At 38.9% G+C, this 21,763-nt stretch overlaps 1 protein-coding gene across 4 annotated transcripts in view; it reads left to right on the top strand.

The window, feature by feature from the left end:
• LMO7 (LIM domain 7) overlaps positions 1-21,763 on the top strand; it is a 131,997-nt gene that overhangs the window by 52,329 nt on the left and 57,905 nt on the right. For all 4 annotated transcript variants that reach the window (XM_053971007.1, XM_053971008.1, XM_053971006.1 and 1 more), the window contains exon 4: positions 5,237-5,343. In XM_053971007.1, coding sequence (XP_053826982.1) covers positions 5,237-5,343 — 107 coding nt within the window. The remainder of the gene's footprint in view (positions 1-5,236; positions 5,344-21,763) is intronic.

The raw sequence follows: 21,763 nt of genomic DNA, 5'->3' as shown, positions 1-21,763 counted from the left end.
AACTTCTGATGCCAAATCATGGTCTGGATAACGGTGTACCACTTAGTGCAAATACTCTTCATGGCCTTGCAAGCATAGAGTACCATCCCCTTCATACACTGAAAATAACTGCTTAAAATCCTCCCCAAAGCCCACAAAAAACCCACCCAAGCATGCTTCTCCCCAAGTCTCCCGTCCAAACTAGAGCTTGAATAGCAGTAGAAGTAAGCAGTTTGATTGAAACAATGGGTATTTATCAGAATAGGAGACAAGCTGGAGTACTGTCTTTTATTGGCTGATACACTCAGGAAAAACATAAAAGCAACATGTTAATTAAATTCTTTTTCTCCCTGTTGCCAAGTGATTTGAAAGATGTGCCATAACTTGTATGCCTATGAGATTTCATTGTGTTTTGGTGCATATGCAGGGGTTCAGACAAACAGTTAACTAAGGAGAAGACCAGGCTTACCACACAGCATGACTGCACCCTAAAGAAAGCAAATGTATTTGCACACTTGTTTAAATTAATATTCCTGTCTCACCCAGATAATCATGATAATGAGGATTTTTTTTTTTTCAAAATAAAATTGCAGCTCTATTACACAAGCTGAATTTAGTGTGATGTCATATTGCATGTAAGTAGTCAAAATAGTATTTACATGCTCTTATGAGGAGACCTCATTTGATTAGCTTTTACTTTAGACATTTTAAATTTTTTTCTGTTTTATACACTCCACACTCTATGCCTCTTCTCAGGTAGGTGACTTTGGGGTTTTCTTCCTACTTAAGGTCAACCTCTTTTTGATCTTTTTTGCATCTTTTGTCTTTTCTCTTACTTTACTGTTGCTCATGCTGACTTTTTTTTTTCTGATTTAGAAGTGCTCTTTGGTTTTTTAGGTGTTGAGGAACTTCTGCACTTCCTCACTGCCAGCACCTCACCAGCGCTCTGTCTTTCTTTTCAAATTCTTGCAAAGGTGACACATATTAGGAGCTGATCACAGGTGCAACACAGAACTGGTGCCCAGTGCCTCAATTTTTTTTTTTCTTTTTTTTTTTTAAGTTGCTCTTTAAAATTGTTATTTTTAAAGGAAGGTGTCCATATTCTTGTGTTTCCCCACAGAGTTACCAGTGTCTTTCTTTGTGGTCTAGAGGATAGTGGCAATGAGGAGCCCTGCAGCAATGGCCCCACTTTCCCCCTCACCTGCTCTGGCACAGCCTCCCTGCCCTTGGCCTAGGAGCAGAAGCAGCACTGAGGACCAGCAAGTGAAGGAAAGACTCAGCTCTTTCCTCTCCTCAAGTCCATGGAGTTGCAGGAGTGAGAGTTAGTCCTGCTCTGCTTGGATACTGGAGGGAGGGTGTGGACCACAGTCTCATTTTCAGTGTAGAGATGACATCTTGGCTCGTTCAAAGCATTGGTTAGAGGGCAATGCTTTAACAACAGGCTAAGGGAAGGGTTTGTGTCTAGTGATGCCCCATGGGGACCAGAAAGTCAGGTACAGAGCTGGAAGTATACAGTATTGTTTGCCTTTTCCCAACAGCAATATTTAAAAGCCTGCTTGCGAATGACCTGCTTCCCACTGGCAGCTCCATCTTTCCAGTATTATGACTTTGCAGAGCTTTTGGGTGCGGTTCACTTTGAAGTTTGAGGCAAAAATGGAATACTGAAGTGTTCCAGTATCTAGTCAGTGTTCTATGTTGTGCATTTAATATAAGTCTGTACAGAATGTGGAAAACTCAAGCCATGCTAGGAACATTTGAAATGCTCTGCTGTTCCATCTTGCCCACCATTTGGGGATAAAACCACAGTCTCATTCAAACCTCCCCACCCCTTCTCACTAAGACACTTAGAAGTAGGAATAGCATACCAGAAATGAATTACACTTGAATTTTGTGGTTTAGACTTCAGGCTTTATTTTTGTTGTGATTTAAAACCTGTAATTCTGTGATGCTTATTCCAACTTCAGATGCTCAGGGAAATGTATTAATTTAATTCTCTTAAAAACATGAACAAAAATTAACTTGATGATTTTATCCCTGTTGCTTTCTCTAATAATGGGCAGAACCTTATGTTTTCTGCAAAACAGTATTTGATCTATCTAATAATGAATCCTTGCTTTTGAAATGGGCAGCTCTTCTCTCTGGTTTTGCTTCTTTTGTGCTCATAGTAGCACCAGTATTGCCTCTCATAATCCACTTTATTAGTATAATGGAATCAAAATCTCCAGTTTGTCTTAAGTCCCTCCCCTTCCCTTATCCTCATAATCCTTTTTCTCTGCTAACTTGTTTCTTTCATAAATTTAAATGGTCTGCTTGTGTTTACAGAGATTGAGAACACCTTAGTGGCAGAGGAGGGTGGTGGATGCAAGTGTGAACCTTTTTCCCTTAAGCACATCTTGTCAGTGACTTTTGTCACCTGGAGATAAGTTCAGGATTTTGAGGTCTGGTTGTTTAAATAGAACTATTTTTGTGAAATATGATGAGATTCAGATTCCAGTATGTCCTTTGAAGCTGCAGTGGCAATGACCATTAGTCCTGTTAAAGTACAGTTACATTGGTAAAAGGAACAGTGTAATGGTTTCTATATTTGAGTGGATTAATCACTGAAAAATGTTCCTGTTCACATTTCTAATGTTAAATTTAATTGCAAGGTTGATAACTTGTCTTTTTTTTTTCCTACTTATTTCTGTGGTGCTATTTAAAATTCATCTTCCCATTCATTATTCTGGTAGCATTTAAAATGGCTGCTAGCTATTTTGAGATCTGTGGCTTTGCTGATTAACTGTGATGATTAGTGATGGTCAGGAATAACTTGGCAAAGACAGTATTTAGAAGTGCTGATTTGCTTAAATGATACCTTTCTGTGTCGATATCCAAACCTGATAAATACCCTACTGGGTGTGTCATCTCTTGGTGCTGTGAGGGCCATTTCCAGGCCCTGACTGCAGAACAGCTGGTGTTGGGGCAGTTACTGTGAGATGGCAGGCGTGATCAAACTTCTGGCTTGGGAGCTGAGGGAAAGAAGATTTTGAACCATGTTTTATCCTGCATGTGTGCACTGTAATGAACGGTTTTCTGCCTTCTGTTATCTCTCCCTGCTTCTGACCCCATTCCTGATAGTCTTGACTCCTGTCAGTGGGATGTTCTCAGGGGCTGTATGTGCTATTTATCAGGAGGTTGATGCTTGATAGGTTTAATTGCTGAAACACCTTCAAAATTAATTCTCTCATGTTCCAGAAATTTGGTGGTTGTGCAGCCAAGCATCCACTGATGAGCAATTCCTCTGCTTTGTTTTTGTTGCTCTCAGGGTGTAGACGACATCTATTTTTCTAAATCTGACTCTTCTTCCTTGTTTACCTGCACAATGTGCTCATTTTCAGCCTTGTGGTTGACATAACCCATTGGTTTGGGAGTTTGCTCTGAGTTGCTGTGGTGACTGGGCAGACCAAGCAGACCATGTTGCCTTCACTGGTGTTGGTATCAGTTCATTACCTTGGAGTTACTCATTCTTTCTGCTCTGCTGCTTTCTTCTTGTGCCTTACTTGAGAGTTTCATAGACTCCCTAGTCCCCTGAACACTGACCTGATGGTTGTTTAGCAAGTAGTTCCTCTTCTTGCAATGGGACTGTAGTCTGTGGCTTCTTCCACGCAGAGGAAACAATGCCTTTTTCAAGTCCTTGCCAGTTTGGTACTCATGTGACACTCAAATATTAATTTAATAAAGTTGACACATCTAGACAGCTTTCCCCATATTGCATGGAAAGAAAAGAGGGGCATTGCATGGAAAGGAGAAATAAATGCCCCTTCTGAGACTGCATCTCGCAGCATGAAGCTCTTCCTTGGGCAAATGTGCAGGGATCTGGGCATAGGTGAGGCTGCCTGTCCTCCATCCTTCCCAGCTTCCTCCTCTCATCTTGCCAGCACATTGTGTCCCCCCTGTTGGCCATCATGTTGCACCCCCGTGCAGCAGAGCAGCCCCCACCATGGCACATCACATTGGGCCTTGGGGCATAACCTTCACGGTATGAGACACCTGGGATCTTTCAGATGTGGTAACGCAGAGCCCGCAGCCTGCATGGGGAATACCTTGTTCAAATATTTTCCTTGAATTAAGCCATGTTTACAGACTGATAAGAAATACTAGAATCCCAGGGACCTTCAAAACAGAAGGTTGTGGGGATTCTTGGGTTTGTTTTACTTTCTTTATTAGAAGCAGCTGTTATTTCCTTTGTAGATTGTTTTTAATGAATTTTAAATGAAGGAATAACTGTTACATCCAGTGATTATGTGTCAAAAAAATTTAAAGCATATTAAATTGCTAAAGCAGAGCTTCTCTATACTATGAAATTCTGATACCAGCACCTTGACTTACAAACTCTTAATGACAGGACTGTGTGTAGCTTATGAATTAAGTAACTTCGTGTACCTTTTCCTTTGGCTTGCAGCTGAAGGAAGCAAGTGCACAAGAGGGCACATTCTTTTGTTGTTGATAGCATTCCGCCTTAACGAGAAGGAATTTCTTGCCTATTGCCCACTGTTCATGAAGTGGAAAAAGATCTCAAGTTGTATAATCTCTGTATATATCATTAGATTTATTCTTCTTTAACATTTCTGTCATGGGTCAGTCCGTCTTGCAGCAGGTGCAGAGAGTGGGTGCTGCACCTATATTTTATAACAGATCGGTGTGAAGTTCAGGAGGGGGTGTGGGAAGGGGAGGGACTCAGAAAGAAACCCCCCCTCCAAGTGAGACAGCAGCAGCAGCTCTGAATACAGTTGGGTTTCTGTCTCTCCCGAGCTTTGCTCAGCAACCAAAGCCAGACTCCAGGTGCAGTATTCCCTCATCAGTCTGTGAGCATAGAAACGGAGAGTCCCTCCTCTTCTTCCTTCCCTGCCAAGAGTTTCTGGGTGGTGAATGTCAGTAGCTGGAGTTATTTTTAAAGGCAATAGGTGAGGCTTGTCGTGCAAAGCTAGGAAGAGGGCGTTTGTTTGCTGAGCAGAGCTGACATCAAAGTGGAGATTGCTGCCTACTGGCTCACTGCTGCCTTATGCCAGGTAATCTTTAACGTACCCCTCAGTCCCTGCCATCACAGCCCAGCCTGCCTGTGTGCATGAGAAACGACCAGCGTTTATGATCCAGAAGATTGCTTTTCCAATTTCATTTATGTGAGCTGGACTTTGACATTTAAAGGCTAGTACTAATCATCTTGCAAAACCTGCTTAGTGCTCTTAACTGAGCAACTGCTTTCTACTTCTCTTTGCAGGATAATATAAATGTTTTTCTGAAAGCGTGCGAAAACATTGGACTGAAAGAAGCTCAGCTTTTTCACCCAGGAGATCTTCAGGATTTGTCCAATCGAGTTACAGTCAAGTGAGTTTTGTGGTTTTGTTTTCTCCTTTCCCTTCTCCCTCTAAGCTCTTTCATAGTCTATTTTTTTAATGTTTGCCTATGGAAAATTCTTATTTTAATCTGGTATGAGCAGTTCTGAATACTGTGGTGAGGGTTTAAGCCTTGTTAAAGCTAAAGGATTAGACTTGCAGAAATGTAATTTAAAAAATGAAGTAGTATTATAATAGTTACATTACAAGGAAACTAATTGTTAATGAATATTTACAGCATTTAATCTGAGATGGAAACTGTTCATCTTATTTTAGTCTTGGAGCAAAATTGTTAAATGATAGCAAAAGCATCACTTTTTTTTTATGATTTTGATTACCGATGTAAATCTGAAAGGCTGAGGTGGTACTTCTGATACTTATCCAAATGGATTTGAGGCATAGCTATAGTGTTCCTAAAGGACTGCTGGTCTTGCCACTCCAAGTATTAATTAGATGTTTCTCTCTGAGTGTCACATGCCCTGTCAAGGGGTGTATGTGTGTGTGTGAGTAGAAATTAAGTACTGAATTGCATGTAATTGGCATGTTTATGGAGATGGGACTTTTCCTGTGAAATAGCAGTGGCTTGGTTTTAAAATATATTTAGTGGATTTTCATATTTTAAGACTCCTAGTAAGAATTTTATTACCAGTTTCTGAGAGATTAAGGTGAAACTTTACTGTACAGATAGGTGTTTTAAGATAAATGAGTCGAGGCAAAAAATCATCCTAGGGCACACTGACTTGTTACAGTGTTAACTTTTTATTATACTGGGACAAAAGGGTGAATTTATTGTCTCCAAAAAAATAAAATCTTTAGTGGGTTTTGCTGGAAACCTGTCAAGTTAAATGTGAAGGATTGATTCCTGTCTTACATTACCAGTTTTATCAAAGAGGAACAGGCAGTAATCCTTCTGTAAATACAAGGAAAAAAATACCGTGAAATGACATGTAGCTGCTTTAATTAGAAAGAAATCTCTTATAGGTGGGTCGAGTGGTAGCCTGTTGACTTTTTCTCTGCCTGGTTTCAGAATGAAAGTTCATACTGTTTTAAGGTCTGATATGTGAGATGGCAATGTGTTTTCAGTCTTTGACTCATACCCGAAACGTAGTTTCTCACTAATCTGCTGTTTAGGGACTTGGCACACTTCCAGGACGCTGGTATTCTGTCTGCCAGTTCCTACGTCATGCCAAAAGCTGGAGGGTTGGTAACCTCTGCCGTGCTTAAATTACTTACAAAGCCCTAGCAAAAGTTGTTTTGGTGGAGGTTTGCTCCAAGGGTATGGCTGGGAAGGGTTGGAGGCGGGCAGGAGCTGGTGTTCAGCGTCAATAGAGACAAGCTGGAACCCCAGGGAGGTCGAGATAGTGAACTGTTGTGCAAGGTATGTTGTCCAACTCGTCCCGATGTTAAACCGCGGCACCCAGGAGAGGTCAGCCATGAAATCCATCCAGTGGGTCTGTAACCGAGGCTTTTTTGGGTCTTTGAGCACCGCCAGTTCCCTTCCCAGCTTTGTGAGCAGAAAGCAAGGCTGGAATTTGAAGTTGTCACGAGGCAACAGTGGTTTTATATCATACCTTCTCAGCAATGGTTTAATTAGTGTTTTCCAAAAAAGCAGATTTAACTACTGAGTGCTTCTTATGGACAGCAGTGTGGGGGGTCTGGGTTAGAGTCAAAAGAGCTGCCAGCCATACAACCATGTTCTTGTAATTTGTTTCAGTATGAATTTTCTTCTCCACACATTATATATCATATGACAGTCCCACAGTGTGTATTAAATGCTTCCAGAGTAATTCAAAACTTCTGTATCTGAGCATGCTGTAAAGTGGTGTCCTAAATATACTAGTACTTTTGATGTATTTAGGAGGTTGGAGAGGGATGGGAGGCAAGTTTTATTCCAAGAAATGAAGGAAATAAGTTACACAAAGATAACTCTCTCCATTGAAAAGTTAATTACAGAAATAATTTTATTACCCAGAGGGCAAGCCATTCTTCAGAGGATTTTCAGATTTATATTTGTGTCAGGAGAGAAATGCTGTCTGATCAGGAATTTTATCTGATGTGTCTTTTTTATTATTTAATAGAAATAAATAATTTCATACATTTAAGATGAATTACAAAGGTCTTCAAAATTTGTAGGATGCCAGGCCACAGAAAAGGGGTACTATTTCATGTCTTGCTTTTGTCTTATCCACTGTTAACTCTAGTTTCATAATTAGAAGTAAATAATTTCTTGTCACCAGGAAGGAAAACTTTTCATCTGCTGACTTATTCAAAAGATTACATTTAACTTTTGGATTTCTAACATTCCTAAGCAAATTCATTTTGCTGCTATCACCTGAGGCTAATTGCCCACATCTTAAAGCAGCTGTGATGTGTTGTATGGGATAACATTAATGTGTGCCTGAAGCAGTGTATATTTTGACACCACAAGAGGACTGCTGTGTTCTGCTGTTGCACCACTGTTAGCACAGGTTTTTTATCTACTCAAAACAGATTAAATAAACTGTTGCTTAGAAAAGTCAGCTTAACAGGCTGGGGTGGCAGAGAACAGGGTGCTGGTAGGACATGCATGTACTGGCAGGTATGACAAGGTGCTTGATTTGCCTTGGATGTTGAAAACTGGTGAGAGGAAGGTACCATTAAAAGGGTGGGTCTGCTTCTGCTGCTAAGAGGACACGAGAGCTGTCATTTTATGTAAGAGCAAAACCAGTCTTTCACACTGGCTGGGAGGTTGCATCTCTGTCCCTGTTACCCTTGTTCAGCTGATCTGACACATCTGGTGCTGAGCAGGTCCTCAGAAGGAACACCTCCCTTTTGAAGTGGATGAGCTCTGTGAAGTGGTGTTCCATGTGCTCCTGCCTGGCAGTTATGTGTGGTATCTCCTTTTTACCTTGTGGGAAGTCATATGCCCTCAGGCTGTTGCCATCTCAGACTGCCATCCTGTGCCATCTGGGCAGTCTCCCTTCCCAACAGGAAGAGTTATTTTCTCCTTGTACTTTATTTCTGAGTGTGCTTGCTGCCTTTTGCTGTACCTTTGCTGACAGCACTCTGATGAACACCGCCGCAAAACCATTCAGAGTTACTAAACTGTTACGTGGTGCAGTGTTCTTGTGTCACCTGAGTTAAGGTCAAGACCCTCAGTTCCTCAAGAACAGAATCTGTTCTGAGAAAATAATCTATCTGGTGAGGAGACTACAACTTTCACTTGTATTTTGTTTTCTTTTGCAACTGAGATGATGCACAGGCATGATGTGAAATCCTCCTCTATAATTACTAGAAGTAATCTGGGACAAGAGAAGCAAGAATCCTCTTACATACCCAGACTTTCAGTTCCAAGTGATTATCCTTTTTGCAAAGAAAAACTCCTTAAAATTTTATTGTTTAGAAGTTTGTGATAAAAAGCCTGGCTAAAATTACCGGTTGCTGCTCCAACCCTTGCAAACTTTATGCTTTGCCAGATCAGCAAGATTAGTAGTTGGGTGGTGTGGAAAAATGGTCCTGGCATGGGTGATTTCTTCTCTGCTAGTAAAAACTGGAGTGTGGATTAATATCTGAGATTTATAGTTCAGTCTTTCTGTAAATCTGCAGAAGTTATTGCTCAGTGGTATAGTACAGCAATATGTCATGCATTCCAAGAAGGATCATCCAGATGGACTTATTCATCACATACCCTGTCTGCCAGTCATATGCATATCATCTTGTTCAGTGGCTAGTTATTTGTTTAAATGCATGTGAGTCCCTCTTCAGTTCTTTCGGTATATTTGATTTTTGGTTTATTAGCGTAGTGTTTTATTATTTCTAATTGGAGCTGTTGTTTTAAAACCCAGCACTTAGTGAAGGTTTTTAAAATTTATTTATACGAATGCCAGATTGTCTTAATGCTTCATTTGATTCTTTTTTGGTTCTGTCAAAGTAAGAATGTAATACAAGCTTAGTGACTCTCAGTTGTCAGTGGTTACTATTTAAAAATGTTAAGCACTTCCTCACCCAGCTCTTTAGGGGTGACACACCCAGTTGTACCCAGCTGTGGAAGGGTTCTTAATAAAATCATACCAAGGAGTTATAAGATAGAGTTCACATAATCAGACACCAAGTATCAATTCTGATGGAATTTGTTATCTAAAATATCCGTTTTAAAGGAGGCAGCCTGAATGCTCAGAGTGAGAGTATAAATTCAAATTTGTCTTTGAAGCAAATTAATTCTTCTACATGAAAAAATTTATAATTCTATAAAATGAGATCTCCAGTTAAAGAATATAATTAAATTCTAATATTAAATTTAAAAAATGATGAGTTAATAGATTAAAATATTAAACTGAGGAGAAAAAAAAAAAAAGAAAATTTACTGCAAAATCCTAAATAGCTAACTTTTTTAAAGCTACCACAGCCCTGACTTCTAATGTTGAAGTTTTACTATACTAATTTCATTTTTCAATAATAGAGCAAATTAAAATACTTGGCTGCCACTAATATTTTTTACTACATTGTTATATTTAGAGTATGTCTTGAATGAAACTAAAAACTGAGGCCCCACCTGGACCACTGTGTCCAACTCTTAGGCACCCACCACAGGAAATATGTGGACCTGCTGAAGTGACTCTGGAGGAGGGCCATGAAGATGAGCAGGGAGCACCTCTCATATGAAGACAGGCTGAGAGAGCTGGGGTTGTTCAGCCTGGAGGAGAGAAGGCTCCAAGGAGACCTTCCAGCACCTAAAAGGGGCCTAAAAGAAAGGAGAGGGACTCGTCACGAAAACGCATAAGACAAGGGGTAATAGTTTTAAACTGAAATAGGGTGGGTTTAATTTTACATATTGGGAAGAAATTCTTCACTGTGAGGGTGGTGTGGCACTGGAATAAATGGAGATGTGGATGCCCCATCCCTGGAAGTGTTTGAGGCCAGGTTGGATGGGGCTTTGAGTAATCTGGTCTGGTGTGGAAGGTGTGCCTGCCCATAGCAGGAGGGTTGGAAGCAGATTGTCTTTAAGGTCTCTTGCGACCCAAACCATTTGGTGATTTTTTCCCAAGATAGCTGGAAGTATCTCATCACTTTGCAGAACCTGGTATTTGGATAAAGCCTTGATCTTTTTGCTGGCCTGCACTTTTCCCACATATTCATCTTCAATCTTGTAATATGTTAATTATGTAAAGCAGACAGAAAACCCTGTTGGAGAAGTTTTGCTGAAGTGGGACTAAGTGCATACATGAGATGAAATAACAGAGCTATGACTTTGGTACTGGCATTTCAAAATTCTGAGTAGTTTTTAACTTAATCCATTTAATGTTTCTTTAGTATAATCTTTTTTTATGAATTCCTAAACAAAAAACAATCCTTGAAAAATTAAAATGCCATGCTTTCTGTAGCATAAAGCTCTATATAACTAAAGCCAACTGGAGAGAAGTAACAACTGTTACATGCCGTGTTCATCCTTGTGTTCCTGCATTTCAGCTGAGCTTTTGAGCCAGGCTCTCTATTTCAGTTCAGAGATAACACTTTCTGAATTTAAAATACCACCCAAAAAAGTGGTTCAGAGAATAGATGCTTTCAAAATAAAACCCGAGAAAATTAAATAGTTGCTGTGTGGTATGGCTGTAAGCACATATTCTGCACCTGTTCTATTTGGAACAGGATATATTTCATGGGGTGCTCTTCTGATTATATAAGAGTGAACTATTATACCAACCATAAGTATTTTAAGCCTATGTACAGAATCATTACCTTGCATATCACAACTCTTGTCTCTTATTAAGAAACCCTCTCCTTTTAGGGGTTGTCAGAAGGGAAGCCTTCTACCAGTGAGTTAAGCTAAACACAGTGCCTTCTAGTACCTATCTCCTTTAGCCTGTAATTTAAATTACAATACTGCCAGTGCAAATTACTGGTTTTGTGGTAGGAAGTAGCTGTACACTATTTCCTGATATAGTAGATACTGAATTAAAAAATACTCTTTTTTAATAGTAGTTGATGTTTCTTCTGACTTGAATGTTCTTCCTGTCTAGTCCTGGGGAATATGCTGCATTTCCTGATTCCACTTCTGTTTCCTGCTCAGGGTGCTTTGTTTTTTTGTTTTTTTTTGTTGTTTTTTTTTTTTTTTTTTTTTTTTTTTGTTTTTTTTTTTTTTTTTCTGGGTGAACAAAGGCAAAGTGAAATTTCTATTCTATGGGATGAACGTTAACACTATTGGGCAGACCACTGAAGAAAGCAATCTACACAGAAGTTCCTGAAAATATGATCTTTTGAGTGGAAAACTGTTGTCCAGGCTCTTGGAAATTTGTTTTTTTGGAGAGCTTTAATTGTAAAAGCAATACCACATCTCAGTCTTTGGAGGAATTTTTTAGGTTTGCTTTACCACTGTCACTCAACTCTTTAAACTGTTTGGCAAATCAGCTACCTGAAAGTTCGAGGTGTGATGATGAGACACTCTTTTGGTACTTGTATCTTATTTTGCCCTTCAGGAAGAGCTGTCATATTTTGCTCAAATGAGACAGAGTCAAATACCTTAAAAATGGATACTTGAAAAACCAACCAAACAAGACCCCAAACCAACCTCAAAAACAACAATGAAAGGAGAGAGAAAGCAGATAAGTTTGTGGATAGATAGTTCGGAGCTGTTGTTTTTTGCCAATAATACTGAATTTGTGGTCTTCTTTCATATCTAATACATTTGCTTAGTTACTATATCATCTGGAACTTTTTTTTTTTTTGCTCAAGAATTGAATGCTTGTAGTAAAAGAGTATGATAGAGCTGAACCCGAACTTGCTGTGTTGATTTTCTCAGGAAACATGCATTTTAATGAGTTGAAAAACTTATTTTCTAATTTGGCTTCAAAATAAAAAAAAACCCAACCAACTCAAAACACTCACACAACATAGAACCACCCTTTCCTGCCTTTTTATTTTGCGTAGAATAGAAAGTGGTGAGATGGATGAAAGCCAAGTGCTTCAGTGCATGAAGTATGAAAATGATTGGACCAAAACTTGTACCTGCTTAATTTCTCTTGCTTATACCTATGTGACTGAAGAGTCAATCATCCCAAAGGCTTCAGCATTTTAGAAACTATCTTTGAATTCAAGCTGAGGTGAAACAAATAAGAGACAGCTTTTTGTGGGTCTTGAAAACTGAAATGCAAAAACCATTTAACTAAAATTTAATTAGTTCAATGGATGTGGCTCTTCCCCCATTTATATTCAGGGAAATAACATTTTTTACACATATGGTTGTAATAGGCCTTTATTGTAGTAACTAAGTTTCCTAGTGGCAGTTCCATTGAAATGGAAAAGTGCAGCACTTCAGATTGACTCTAGAAATGTTTCTACAACTTTGTAAGTGTGTAAATTCTCTTTTTGCTATGGGCATTGTCATAGAAATGTATTTGATTCCTGTGTGTAACTATATTCTAAATATTGAAATTGCTATATTTTTTTAAATGATATAACTAATTTCAAGATCAGTCATTTCGCATGTCTTACTTCTCTTAGTACTTAGGACAATTATGCAGAGATAAAGAAGAAATTGGTTTTCTTCAGTCTTGTGAAACTGATGTGCTTAGGTCTAAAATATTCATGCTCATGTCACTAATCTGCACAAACTGTAAATCATTCCAGTAAAAACATTGTAGGCAATAAAATATGTTCCAGACTTTGGACCATACCTAGAAATTTACCTCCAATTCTTAGGTTTAAAGTCTATAAGATGTTGGGTGTGATGCTATTTAATCTGTCTGCTTTATTGTCTGGTCATTATGGATAATATTTGAGATAGATCACTTTTGCTGTTGAGTAATTTAACAGTTAATAATTTACACTTCCTTTATCAGATTATACTTTCGATAGCATTTGCTTTTTTGTGAAGATGATTCTGCTCTAGGAATGAAGAACTCTGGAGTTCTGTACCTATATCTACACATGTACAGGAGGAGTTTGAACAATTCAGAATGACAATACATGTAGTGTGTGTTAGTTGTATCAAAAACAATTCAGGTATCTAGTGACACAGATCCATAGGATTATATTGGAATTCAGGTAGTTCTGCTACAGAAGTGAATGATTCCCTGAAGAAAATTGCAGTAGCTTGCAGTAGCTTTCTGCTGAATTGCATTGGTTTCTTCAAAGTCATCGTATTTGATCCTATTACATTTCAAAAGTATCTCTGGGATAACTTTTTTGGGGGGAGGGGCTACAAACCCATTATTACTGAAGGCCTTTACCAATGCTTTTTCAATGTTTGTTTGTATTAACAGAAGTGTCTCTAGCATTTTAGGATTCCCATGGGAATCCATCTAAATCTTAAATACCTATATTCATTTTAATCCCCTAACTTCCCAGGATTAAATGCACTTTATGAAACAATGCATGAGAGGGAAGACAGCATTTTTGATGAGTAGCATTGAGTTCCTTATAAAAGAAGGTAAAGAGAAAGCCTGCATTTTTTGGTGGTGGCTCTTTTTTCCTCCATACAAAAAAAGTGTTTGTGTCTGATGTTGGAAATTGAATGACTTAACTAACACAAGCTTATTCTTTTTATAACATCAATTACACAGAAACATGTATGCAAGTTCACTACTGTATTATTCTAAATTGTATTTTACTGCTAAATTGCTGAAATTCAATTAGTTTTTCTGCAGACAACTCAACAGGAAGAGCTGCTATATTTAAATAGTGGGGGAAGCTGACTTCTTGAAGTTTTCCATGGATACCGGAGTTTGCCAGTTAACCATACTCTGTAAATAGAGAAAGTAAAGCTGAACAGGGTATCGACAATTTTTGATTGTACTTCTGGCCATTTTTATTCCATTCAGAGATTTCAGTTTCAATTATTATTACTACTTAATTGGAGTACTTATTGTATCCTTTAAAGTGACATTAATGCTTTTTTTTTTTTTTTTTTGCTGTGACTGTTAGAGAATACAATTGGCAATGAAATAACAATTTAAAATATTCTCATAAACTGCATTTAAAGGGTTGTTTTCATGCCGTCACTGAAACCAATTAAACAAAATAATGTCTCACCACATGGTTAGATGATAAGAAGGGGCGGAGGGTTGGAAATAAAGAGCCCTAGATAGCAGCCAAACTTAACCACACAAAGGCATGTTTCTTTTAAACGATAGAGATCTGTTGTCTTTAAGAAACAAAAGGAAAAAAACCCCAACAACAAAAACAAAAGAAAACCCAACAGGAGAACTGTTCTCCAGACTGAACAAGCTGGATGATCAAGCTCAGGATCTCCAGCTGTGAACTTCCTGGTGATCTCCACTCAGTTTGCTCCAGTTTATCAATGTCTTTCCTGTACTGTGAGACACCAAACTGGAGACAGCAGCATTGTAGAGGTGGCATAATAAGTGCTGAGGAAAGGGGGGGTGATGGGGTCTGTCAGCCTTCTGAAATGCTCAATTTTGCACACCCATGCACCATCTCCTTCAGCCGTGGGTGCTGTTGGTCAGTGTTGCCAGAATTGGCTGCTGGCTGAGGCTTGGCCCAGCAGGACTGCCAGGCCCAGCTCTCCACCCCACTCTGCAGTTACAGGAATTAGGTCTATCCACAGGGCAGGACTTGGACTTTGTGATATTGGATGTCATATGAGGTTCCTGCAGAGCTAGTCCTCCTGACGGCCCTGCCCTCCAGCATATGTACCCCCTCCCTACAATTCTGTCTGCCCAGGGAGGGAGCGTGGTATCAGAACCTGACTCAGAAAGCAAAATTTTGAAAGCTTCTGCAACTGGTTTCTGGGACTAGAGTAAGAAGGTTGACTAATGCTGATGATATTTCCTCTTTCCTTTCCCTTCCAGAAAAAACGTCCTGCAAATGTAAACACGCACACACCTTTGAACCCAGTATGTACAGATATGCATCAACTGACGTGGATTCCAATGCGTTATATGATAAAATATTTAACTGGGGTGGGGAAAGGGAGTCCAAGTTCAAAATACTTCTGCTCTTGCAAAGGCTATTAAATTGCAGACAGCCACTTTTTCCCTGTGAATAATCACTGAAATACACTTGTCAGATTTATGATGCAGTAATGTATTCTTTTTAACTCTGTGACCTGATGTTGTAAGATGCCCTCAACTGTGATAATTTTCGGGGGTGAGTCATGTACATGGTAAAGCACTAGCTAAAAATGCCTGAGCTAACAGAAGGCAGTTTATTTATGTGTGGTTTGACTTGAAGCTGTCATTTATTTTCAACACAGATCTGTGCAGTTAGAGAATTACTGTACAATTCCACAATTGAGTCCTAATCTATCCAAATATACCAGTGTTAACTCCTCTTGTAAACAGCTTTTAGTAGTAGTTTTCAGGTTATTTTTTTCAGAAACTGTGCTCCCTTTATGTATATAATAGAAGGAAATTTGAGTTACTTTAATGAGAACAAGAAAATCAGAACAATTTCAGTTTTGTGTATGAAATGATGACTTCTGGAATAACTAATACTGCTCAGACCTGAGATAAAGGGACCAAAAGTTTTATCAAGGCAGTGCTCAGTGCCAGTCAAAAAAACCCCAAAAAAGCAAAAGTACAAACAACCAAGCATAAAAAGAAAAGGACCCAACCTTATTCCAGAAACAAGTATCAGAAATAGGAAAAACAATTGCTCTGTACTGTGCTGCTGTAGTTAATCTGGCATTTGCTGGTATTGCAATACCATATGAAGCTTTGGACTTGGATCATTTTCCTTTTTCTCACTTTCTCACTTGCCCAAATTCCCCCAAAAGCAGATCTATGGAACTGGAATATCTTCACCCTCATAGCATCTCTCTGACTAAAAGTAGAAATAATTTCCCCTGCAGGCTTAGTTAAGTACACTGAGTGAGAGGTGATGGCTGAACAGGAGAGCTGGACAAAGTTGCAAGCTTAAAGCAAACAAATAAAAAAACAAACAAAAAAAACCCACTAGCAGATGGTGTGGACAAGTGATTCAACTGGTCACTGCATGCCATGTTATATGAATAATCAATGAAGGGGAAGGAGGCTTCCTTGCCAACAGATGATGTGGATAATCAAAGTTTACTTGCATTCAAGGGATAGTGGCGAAATCTTAAAAGAAAGGAAATCTTTTAAGAGTTACTTAGTATGTGGAAACCACATCTAGCTTAGAGAGTCCACAAGGGAGAAGCATCTTTCCTGTCTACTTTTGCTCTTCCTTAGGCAACCACTTGGGATTATAAGGGAGGATGAGATCTTTGGCTTGATACAGTTTTTTGATCTGGCCCCATGTGGATGTTCCTGTGTGTGGTTTTGGAAAGGTTGTATACAGTAAAAGCTGCTTTTAACTTCTGTAGCTCTATGGAAAACTCCAAGAAACAAAACTAAGGAAAAAATCAAACACAAATCATATGGAAGCAATTAATTTGATTTGATAAATCAATCAAGCACTCTGCCATTGTTAAGCTTTAGCAAATGTGGAACATTGTGTGTAAAGCTATCTGAGATGATGAATAAAATCATGGTAGGTCTCTTAATCCAGACCAGTATTCTGTATGTGACCAGGTTGTGCAGGGAAAAAATGTTATCATTAATTATTAGCAATTTAACATATGACAGTTTTTCATTAAGCTGTTGGAAGTTTCATGGAAAGCTTCAGAAGAATAATGAATAAGAATGGCTGAAAGTCTGTTGAAATAAGCTGGTACGTGTATTTGCCTATGCTATATTCAGCATAGTTGCTTAAAAGCTACTTTTGCTCTCAGGAGATCAGTTAATTTAAGAGGTTTTGTTACTGATTTTGGCATGGGAAGCGTAACTGTAAAATCACACAAATCACACATCAGATGGTTATGTAGAAGGCACACCCACACAGGTTGAATAAGCACAGAATAAGATGCATTTGTAATGATACTCCGCTTGTCCTGCAAAACCCTCTCTCTCTGTGTACAGAACATTTTATTCTTTGAAATCTGAGCTTGCCTCTGGTATTGAATGTTGGCTGCTGTTGGGAAATCATGCAAAAGTCACTTAATGCTGGTGGTTTAGTAGTATTTGCTATTTCATTGTGATATTTTTATTCTGTCAAGAGGAACAGAATCTCTTGCAAAATGATAATTTTCTTTTTATAGACAACATTTTGTCTCTCTGAAGCATGATCCTCATAGAGCTGCAAGCAAAGTCCTTAGTTCAATTCTGTTTTCTCTAATACCACCTGAATAATTTGTGAATGTATTCAACAAGCTAGTTTGATAAATAGCCTATATAGAAATCCCTAGTTATCCAGGTAATGTACTCAGTCTGGCATTATGATCGCAACCTAAATGATGTGACTGCATTTGTAAATTACTTTTATTTTTTGCTCAGTATTGTGTGTTTCATTGCTAGGATAAGATTTAAATCTAGAAATCCAGGGAATGGTGGCACCGAATAGGATGAGTCTGAGTGCTTGAGTTTTGCTTGCTTGGGTGCCATGTAAGCCCAGCAGCTGCTCTCAGCAGGAGGCTGCCAGCACAGGAGGACTAAGGCAGGTGCTCTGTTCTCGTGCTGTGTCAGGTGTGGGCCAAAGTTGCTTGTTAAAATTCCTTCCTTTAATGAACAGTGTGAGTTTTATCAGGAGAAAAGCTGGAATGAAAGACTGGTACTCGGTTATCTCAGAAAGTGTGTTTACACAATGGGACACTGTAGTGAAAGGGCAGACAAGACAGGGGGACGGGAAGTTGCACGCTCAGTCAGTTTGCAGATGACACCAATCTAGGCAGGAACATTGGTCTGTGGAGGGTAGGAAGACTCTACAGAGGGATCTGGACAGGCTGGATAGATGGGCTGAGGCCAGTTGGATGAGATTCAACAAGGTGAAGTGCCAGGTCCTGCTCCTGGGTCTCAACATTCAATGCTTATGGAAGAGTGGCTGGAAAGCTGCCCAGCGGAAAAAGACCTGGGGGGTGCTGATTGACAGCCAGCTGAACATGAGCCAGCATGTGCTGAGGTGGCCAAGAAGGCCAATGGCATCCTGGCAAGAGTGTGGCCAACAGGGCCAGGCAGTGATTGTCCCTCTGTACTGAGGACTGGTGAGGCCACACCTCAAATCCTGTGTTCAGTTTTGGGCCCCTCACTAGAGGACAGACATTGAGCTGCTGGAGTGTGTCCAGAGAAGGGCAGTGGAGCCCTAGTTTTGCTAGTGCTGCAGTTACTAAAGTAAACAACATATTTTACTTATGTTAGCAAGCTCAAAGCAGCACATTTCACCTAAATCTAAATAGATTTCTACCTTGTTAAATTTTTACTCTGTCTCAGGTCTGGAGCACAAGTCTGAGGAGCAGCTGAGGGAGCTGGGGATGTTTAGCCTGGAGAAAAGGAGGCTCAGGGGCAACCTTATTGATCTCCACAACTGCCAGGTGGGGGTCAGCCGCTTCTCCAAAGTAACAAGTGACAGACCAGGAAGAAATGGCCTCAAGTTGTGACAAATGGACAACCAATTGTGTGGTTTAGAATTGGGGTTTAGAAAAATTTTCTTCAATTAAACACTTGTGAAGCATTGGAACGGGCTGTCCAGGACAGTGGTAGAGTCACCATCCTTGGAGGTACTTAGGAGACTTGTCGATGTGGCGCTTTGGGACATGGTTTAGTGGTGAACGTACAAGTGCTGGGTTAACGGTCAGACTCAATGATCTTAAAGGTCTTTTCCAACCTAAACAATTCTATGATTCTATCTTAATTAGAGTTCAGGAGAGATGGAGAAGCAGTGAACACTCAAAATTTCTTCTTGTCACCTGTTGCCCAAGAATGTGTTTTTGTAGATTCCCATCATTTAAACATGATTTATTACTGCCTGATCAGTCAGACGGGGGAGAGAGAAAAGAAGCCTGCTTTCATCTCCCAGGGCAGGAATCTTTTTGATGGACATGTACCAAAGGCACGTGTACATTACTTATAGAAGGAGCTTTTGTTTGTAGAATTTTTGTCAGGAAAGCAAATATTTTCAGGCTCCTAGAAACTGTTTAGTCAGGCTTAATTGCATGTAGGTTTTGGCATTCAACATTTAATGGAACATGTTACTGTTATTTGTGCATCTGCAGTCACAGGAGAGACCGTCCTCCTTAAAAGCTAAAGCAAGCAGCAGTAAGCACAGTGGAAGAAAACAACTAAACTTTGGAGTTTTTTTCCTACCTTCACATATTAGAGGGTATTCGAGCTAATTAGTTCAGGTTACTTCAACTCTTGGTAATGTAACTTCTTTGTTAATGCAATTTTAAGTTATGAAGACTCCCTTCAGTTTCAAAACAAGTGCATTGAGATTTTTCTTAATTTATTTTTTACTTTACCTGTGAAAAATTTCATAATCTGCTTTTACTGTTCATGAAGAGGAGGTAGCATCTGCTTGGCTTCTAGTTCCTTCTAGTTTGTAGGCAGTCTGTGTGCCACTGCTGCTGTTATTTGGAATAACCTTCTGTAACTCTTCAGCTAATTTGGGATACCCAGTAAAGATGCTTTCCCACTGTTTTCATTCTCTATTGCTCAGATGTCTCTGCCAGGCAACTCACAAAACAAACAGCAACACCAGGTCTGCTTCAAAGACTGCATGCTTTGAAGTAGAGAGCAGATGACAGTTATGAAAGGTTAGTCTTTAATGGTATTACAAAAGGTAGCTGTACAGGTTTCCAGGCATTTGCTTATTAAAGTGCGTAATGCCCCAGTCCTTATGTACAAAAAATACTAAGTGGGTAGTTTTTTGAAAACATTACCTTGTACTTTCCCTAATGGTAGAGGATACAGCAGAAATTAGTTTATGGCCTGAATTTGAAAGTGTGTGACTCTTTTTTAAATGATGGTCAACACAGCAAGATACAAAGGAAAAAAGAGAAGAGTATTAGACAAACTGGGTATAGATGGTCAACTTAACACTTTTAGAAGAGAGAGGGCAGAAAAAGTTTGTCACATTAAATACAGCAAGTTTCAATCCATTCTAATCTTAGTGCCTGCAATAAAATTAAAAATTACCTAAGAGAGTAAATACTGTGTTCATTGGATAATTATATGCATGATTTTTCAAAGGGAATTGTTTTTTGTTTTAACTACAGCTCTGTTACTGCTGGTAGTGCTCACTGGCCAGTCTTTAGCTTGTGAAAACTTTGGCAAGCCTTGGTTGTACCCATGAAACACAGGATCCTCAATGCAAGCTAAAATTAGCAAAATTAAAGCCTTTGTGAAAGAAATTGAATTTAAAATAAATTTTTATTTCTGTAAGCTGCTCTGTAATCATGAATGTGTTAGTGAATTTATTTTTGAGGGGAATTGGTATGACACTCAAAATGAGTGCATATGAGATTTTACAAATTGAAAATCAGCACAGACTTAATTTAAATGTGCATTTATGTATTTTAAATGGCCTGTTTACTTCACATCCAATCTGTTGATTTCTATGCTATCAGCATTCATCAATTTTAATGTCATTGCTTAAAAGGAGAGGAAGTTTGAGAGTGCATTTGAGATGAGAGTTCATATTTTTCTCTTTGCAAAGAATGATATATCTGTGCTTTTAATTTATTACTCTTTTCCTCATGTCTTTCCTTTTTGAAGGAATGTACAGTTTTTGTTGGGAACTTTATTATGCAAAAAAAGTTCAAGTATACTCACCTGTGTACCTATCCTGTGTCAGGGTTTTTCCTTCAGGGCCTTAACTAATAACTATGTTACTTTTAATAATATTTCAAGTAATTACATGTTTGACATTCTGTCTGGAGTTCATGCAACAGTTCTGGATTTCTTTCCCTAGCATAAGCTTCCACAGATTCTTTCCTATCTGAAAAAAAACTTGGGGCACATATTTTTACATGTATTCAATGTGCTGTCTAAGGGAAGAGCTTTAAATGCAGTGTGGCAGAAGGCTTCGTATTTATCTTCTTTCTGAGCAGTAAATATCTATACTATTGGAGTGGTTCTGAATCAGTTTTTCTCAATAAATCAGCATTCAACAGACGGCTGATTTGTTATATCGTGAACTGCTTTTGATAGTACTGATTTCCTTTGCTAAAGAAGATGCTTGCATAACTTACATGGTAGAATGAGCTATTTTTTAGTATCTTAGGAAACTTGTGTACTGTTCTACCCAGCCATAAATGCATTTCTTTGATGATGAAGTCTGTTGTATATCTTTGTACCTTCATTTGCTTAATAAAAACCCTGTCTACAAAAGGGATTCTATTAAATTTATTTTTAAAATATGTTACTGTAGCAGGTTAAGTGGACCACTAACTGCATCTAAACTGAAATGGGGAGAAGATAATACATTAAGAGCATTCAAGCTATTTTTTCATGGCATTTTCCACCTGTCTAACGTCATGCAGTAAGAAAGTGGTAGCCTACTGCAAAACACTTTCAGTGTTGTGTGGGTAATGCGGTCAACCGTTTGCTGGCAACCAAACTTGATGATAATGCTCAAGCTTATCATCCATGTGCACTATCTGTGGGTCAAAGGGTGAAGGTATGTTC

The sequence above is a fragment of the Vidua macroura genome, chromosome 2 (assembly GCF_024509145.1).
Source record: "Vidua macroura isolate BioBank_ID:100142 chromosome 2, ASM2450914v1, whole genome shotgun sequence".
Taxonomy (NCBI): domain Eukaryota; kingdom Metazoa; phylum Chordata; class Aves; order Passeriformes; family Viduidae; genus Vidua; species Vidua macroura.
The sequence above is the reverse complement of the archived record's forward strand: the minus strand, read 5'-3'. Positions and strand labels throughout refer to the sequence as shown.